This window comes from Perissodus microlepis, chromosome 11 (genome assembly GCF_051167445.1).
Source record: "Perissodus microlepis isolate ML-2025 ecotype Zambia chromosome 11, ASM5116744v1, whole genome shotgun sequence".
NCBI lineage: Eukaryota > Metazoa > Chordata > Actinopteri > Cichliformes > Cichlidae > Perissodus > Perissodus microlepis.
Window position 1 is genome coordinate 25169270 of NC_140471.1, and position 6000 is coordinate 25175269.

The following is a 6000-nucleotide window of genomic DNA, read 5'->3' on the forward strand; positions in this document are numbered from 1 at the left end:
AATAAATAAATCTGGGTAAATTCCTAGATGATTAAACAATCAACTAATTTGCTGTTAATACCTGAAATGAGTAAAGAAAACAGCCTATTTATGCAAGATAATTCATAATTTTATTAGGGGGGTTATATTGGTTGGGTCTTTTTATGGGGGGGTCATAACCCCCCCCCCCCCCCCGGAAATTACGCCTGTCAATGGAAAATTGTATTTGGTAGTCAGTATAATCTTTTAATGATATAAGTTTGCATATGGTAGAATACTGCATGTAATCATTTGTGTTTAGAAGTATATAGTTGGTGGCATATTGAAAGAATGTCTCATCCTAGGAGGTCTGTGACATTCCAGGGTGTTCTGGCTTCACCCCCACATCCTAGGAGTATGGGAGAGGTCGTACCTTGTCTTATTGTTTTACGGTAGGATTAACGTAGCTATATCGGTCTTAGTCTAAGTGCTTTTGGTTTGATGAACTGCTGGACTTCGAGACCAGCAGGTGTAGGGAAGTCATTTATGGGGTCACACTCTGACCACACACACACACACACACACACACACACACACACACACACAAGCACCCACTGAAGTATAAATAAAGACCGGGGCAGTTTCTCAGTGCGAGTCCCAGTTCTGGAGGCTGCCCTTGCTAGCAAGAAGTTCTGTGTGTTTCTCTTCTCTGAGTCTCTACTGAAGAAGTGTTTTAGAGCAGCGGTCCCCAACCCCCGGGCCTCGGACCGGTACCGGTCCGTGAGTCGTTTGGTACCGGGCCGCGAGAGTTGAGGCTCAGGTGTGAAATGTATGGTTTTCAGGGTTTTTATCGGTTTTCAGAGTTATTTTGTTTCGGTTTTCCTGGGTCTTTTCACGTGTGTTATGAATAAATCTTCTTTTTTTTCGGTACCGGTACTAGTTTTATTTTGTTGTATTTATCCGCGACACCTTAAAGGCCGGTCCGTGAAAATATTGTCGGGCACAAACCGGTCCGTGGCGCAAAAAAGGTTGGAGACCGCTGTTTTGGAGTATATCTGTTAACAACGCCTCTGGCCCAATACGATATTTTGGAGGAGAGTTGGAAAACCCTACAACATATTTATACCTGGTACAGACTAATGTGCTTCTAATTGAGAAGCCTAAGTATTTCAAGTTCTTGCATATATTTTCTGATGCAACACATCAACAGTGATGCAATCTGGTTTCAGTGAGTGTTTCGGGTCGTTCAACATCATACACCCTCACCCGTGCAACCCGGGCCCTGGCTGTCCAAGTAGCAATTGTCATCCAGACATTTCAATGCCTGCAGAGACTGGCCTGCAAAGCCTCTGCATCTTTACCTCCCCTGGCCCTGCTTTGGCATTCAAGGCAACAGCAAATCAAATAACCACTTGCCATCAAGGATATGTATCTGACAAATCTACAGCAACTGTGTAATGCTCTCATGTCAATATGTAATGTTCCCAAAACTTTGTTGACTCTATACCATGAATAATTAGGACAAAGGATGTTTTAACGCAGTATTATCAAGGTGAACTTAATGAATTGACTGAGAATTTGTTAAAACTGAGGATATTTTTCTTTTTGTAGTTTTTTTTTAATCTTTCTTAACCCGTCTACACCACGTATAGCATGACAGACAAGTTATGATGCAGGATGGCGTGATTTGTTGTGATGCTTGTTTTTTGTAGCTGTCACTTTAAAAGCGGGTTCAAGGTAAACAAGGCTGATGTGCTCTGGTTGGCCAGCACCAGAGGAAGTGTGCGGTGCTCTTCCTGTGTTTTTATCCATTTATAACTGATGCAGGCTGCCAGTAAATGGTCGCTTAAATGGGAAGAAGCTGCTGCGGCTTAAGCGCCCGATTTAACACTGTGAGTCTCTTCTTTGTGGCGGAATATAAGCGAAACGGTGACAGTTGCACAGCTGTAGGAAAGTAAACGGCGTTAGCCTATTGCTAGGCTAATGCTTCTTAGCTAATGTGAGCTAACAAAGATCAGATAACCAGAATCAGGGAATATTTAGATGACGCTTGCTTCTGTTTCCTGTATTTCTCGGACTGCCTTTTTTAAATCTAAGTGTCCATCGAGATATTCGACATAACGGTGTTTTCCTCTGCTCCACAGCACGCCACGACGAAACCCTAATGGTGATTACGTGAAGATGAAATCCACAAAAGGGGAGGCAAAGATAGAAGAGACACAAAGCGATGCGGTCACTATTAAAGCTGAGCATAAATTAGAGCAGGGGAGTGATGGCGAGGAAGGCTTCAGTGAAGTATACACTAATGGGCACGGCCTCAATATCCAGATAAAGGAGGAGCCACATTCGCAGGAGATCAGCGAGGAGCACAGTGAAGGCACAGACGACTGTTTAGACACTAAGCCTGACACTATTACAGATGCTTATATTTCACAAGGACACATAAAGGAGGAGTTTGACTCCTACCATCCACCACATTATGAATTAACTGAAGCTGCTGTCAAGGAGGAGCCGGAGTCATGGGTCAAAGAAGAGAGAGAGAGTGAAGAAGAGGTGGAGGATGCAAGCAGTGCCCGAGAGGGGTTTGAAGAGGGAGAGGAGGAGGCTTGCAGAGGTAGAGACCGGCCTTAAGTCTGGGTGTTTTCTCTTTTTGCTTTTAGTTGTTATTCACCTTTTCCAAATTTTACAAATAGCCAATTTTAGCTTGAAAAGTATGTATAAGAAACACATTGATGCAAGCTCTAGAGGTGTATCTGCATTTGCATTTTTTTAATCAGCTGAGGGTTAAATACATATGTTTTTAAAAAGTTAAGAAATAACAGGAGCACTGTTAGTGATCCTTAAGCTAGACATCCTCATTGAAGGGAATAGCAAGACAAGAAAATGGAAAGATTCTGGCCAAAAATTACATTAAAAAAATCCAGATCCAGCCACTGAATATATAGTTATGGTCAGAAGTTTACATAGTCTCATCATGGGCATGAATTTAGGGCTTTAAATTATTTATTTGAACTGTTCTTTTTCAAGAGTGGAATTATCTTACAGCATACATCTTTAATAACTTTAAAAACATTAAAGTTAAAAAATGTAAAAAAAATTGGGTGCAAATTGGGTGATACAGCTTAAATGTCTTTATTATAAATCAAGAGAGTTTCCTATTACTGTAACAGGAAAAGCCTTATCATACATTCTTACCTTTGCTTGATGTGACTCCTGTCTATTTTTTTTTCACTCCTATGTAGAGTCATCATCTGAGTTTTTTCCATGTCCGCACTGCACTGTCTCCTTTACTGACTTGGACTTCCTGGAGAAGCATGTTAAGTGGGTCCATCAGAAACAGTACCTTGCGAAACTCAACACATGCTTCTCAAGCCGCACACTAAATCTCATCCCCAAATACAGCTGCGGTGCATGCAGCAGTACCTTTAACTCTAAAGTACACCTCAGGGTCCACGTACGTGAAGTCCACCCTTCTGCCCCTCCCCGCAGGCTTCACCCTTGCCCAACCTGTGCTCGCAGCTTCCAGTACCTGAAGAACCTAAAAAATCACTGTCAGCGCTGGCATAACATGTCTGTGGTTACTAGAGGAGGATATCTCAGTTGTGCTGATTGTGGGAAGAGTTTCAAAACTACCTGGGGCCAAGGACCTCATTTGTGTCATGAACTAGATAGCACAGAGCCTGAAGATAAACCAATCTGTCTGGACACTGGTGTGGAGTGTCCAGAATGTGGTAAGAAAGTGCGCACACCTCAAAGCCTGGAAGACCACATGCGCACCCACACAGGCGACCGGCCGTTTGTCTGCAAGGATTGCGGCAGGAGGTTTGTAGAGCGCAGCGGCTGGCGACAACACATGAAAATACACACAGGGGAGAAGCCCTACAAATGTCAGGTGTGTGAGAAAGCCTTTTTAAGGTCCCACCATCTTAAGTGCCATTTAACCACACACTCTGGCAAGAAGGAATATTCCTGCTCGGAATGTGGAAAGGAGTTTGGATTGAAGTCTAGCCTGGATCTACACCTGAGGACACATTCAAGTGAAAGACCCTTCCACTGCAATGTGTGCGGGAAAAATTTTAACACTCAGAGAAACCTGAGGGTTCACACTAAACTTCATACCAACGAGAAAGCTCATCAGTGCGGAGACTGCGGGTTGAAGATCGGAGATCTCGGCGCTTTAAAAATACACTTACGAACACACACTGGTGAAAGGCCTTACCACTGCACTGTCTGCGGCAGTAGGTTCATTCGCCTTGCCCATTTAAGAAATCACCAACGCACCCACACTGGTGAGAGACCCTACAAATGTACTGAATGCGATAAGAGTTTCACACAGTCCGGTGACTTGGTGAAACACAAACGGATACACTCTGGGGAAAAGCCCTTTGAATGTCCCGAGTGCCACCGCTGTTACACTTCATCTGGTGATCTGGGGAAGCACAGGAGGAGTCACACTAACCTGCGCCCCTACACATGTCAAGAATGTGGGAAAAGCTTTCGCCTGTCGGGCCATTTGAAAACTCACATGTTAACTCACACGGGCGAGAAGCCGTATTCTTGCCCTAAATGCCTCCGCAGGTTTGCCCGCTCTCACCATCTTTCCGGTCACGTTGCCAAATGCCGCTAAGCTTCAATGAGAAGATTGTAAATAGGACAGTGCTGACTATAATTTGCAAGTAGAAGTACACTACCCAGTCTGTTTTTGTTTGGTTTTTTTTAACTTTTTTTTTTTTTTTTTTTTTAAATGAATGTGTTAAAATGAACTCTTAACTCTAAATGTAATGCATGAAATTTTTTACCCATCAAAAGTAAAAGGCTGTCATCACGCTGCCGTGCAGGCAGCGGAGCGGCGTGGGGAACCAAGTTTGTGTAAAAATCTGAGTTCAAATCTCAGTGAGCTCAATGTAAAGGTCAGAGGTCAGCATTTCTGAAAATCATCTAGTATTTTCAAATGTATGCCATAGGTCCATCTACAAGGAGGCAGATGGGTAGAACTGGCGGTTGCCAGTAGTTTTTCTTTTAACGGCACTGTCTCAACAATAATCTGTTTTTGCAAAACACTATAAAGATAGCTTGAACAAATCATATGAAATTCTGCTAATGGATTGTTTTTGTTCTTCCACTTGTTGATTACTAAATTATCTGTAATACATCAATGAAAGTTTGAAGTGCAAGGTGAATCCCTGTATTTATTGCTTTTATATATTTATTTTTAGTATTATGTTTTATTGTCTTTAATTTATATAATTAATGTTGTGAATGGTTTTAATGTCATTCTGTGTCGTTTTGGTTTTGCTGTGTGAAGCGCTTTACGCTGCATGTTTGTCTGAATGTTTGTGTGTAAATAAAGTGAAGTTGAGTCAGTTTATGTGACGAACGCATTAACACTGAGTCACGTGTGAGATCTAGCATCAACCTAACACACGCAGAACAGATCATCTTACAAATGCAGAATTAGCTTATGATTGGTGTTTCCCCCCCCCCCCCCCCCCCCCCCCGACTTGGCAGTAAATGGGTTACATTAGGTTTGTTTTTTTGTTTTTATTTTTTGCACTGAAAAAAGAAGGAATCTAATTACTTCACCATCTTAAAAATAATAAGCAGAAGTAGAAGTAAGAGTGTAGACTGTTATTTTTTTTGTAGCTGGCTAATTCATTGGCCAAAATTGTGTAATTATTTTGGGAGATGATTATATTCTTGAAAACTTATTGCACGTGTAGGACACATCCAAAAATTCTCGATATTCTTCCTGTACAGTTGGATTATTATTAAATCAGTCTTGCATTTTAATGCCTTATTACAGTTTCTTTTATCCTTATACTGCAATGTTGTGTGGGCAGCCACTTGTCCCACCAATCTTAATAAAATTGAAAGAATTTTGAGAATAATTTGTTGTGCTAAAGTTTTTTTTTAAGACATTTTTTTGGTTTTAGTTGAATGTTCCTCAGTCTGACGGTATTGAAGCTTCCTCTGAGGTATGTAAGAAATTTCTGAATTTCTTTGTGGAAAAGGTGAATAACGCCAGGACTCAAAAAACACCAC

At 41.7% G+C, this 6000-nt stretch overlaps 1 protein-coding gene across 1 annotated transcript; it reads left to right on the forward strand.

The window, feature by feature from the left end:
- Positions 1–1708: 1708 nt before the first annotated feature.
- Positions 1709–5343, forward strand: LOC146377993 (uncharacterized). Its single transcript, XM_084944868.1, has 3 exons — positions 1709–1850; positions 2103–2572; positions 3201–5343. The coding sequence occupies exons 2-3, from the start codon at positions 2140–2142 to the stop codon at positions 4583–4585; spliced, it is 1818 nt and encodes a 605-aa protein (XP_084800994.1). The 5' UTR covers positions 1709–1850; positions 2103–2139; the 3' UTR covers positions 4586–5343.
- The last annotated feature ends 657 nt before the right edge of the window (positions 5344–6000 follow it).

Excerpts from the sequence above, each read along its gene's own strand:
- LOC146377993 (XM_084944868.1), top strand. The coding sequence starts at position 2,140 with ATGAAATCCACAAAAGGGGAGGCAAAGATAGAAGAGACACAAAGCGAT. Across the intron at positions 2,573-3,200 it reads AGAGGAGGAGGCTTGCAGAG|AGTCATCATCTGAGTTTTTT; the intron begins GTAGAGACCGGC and ends ACTCCTATGTAG.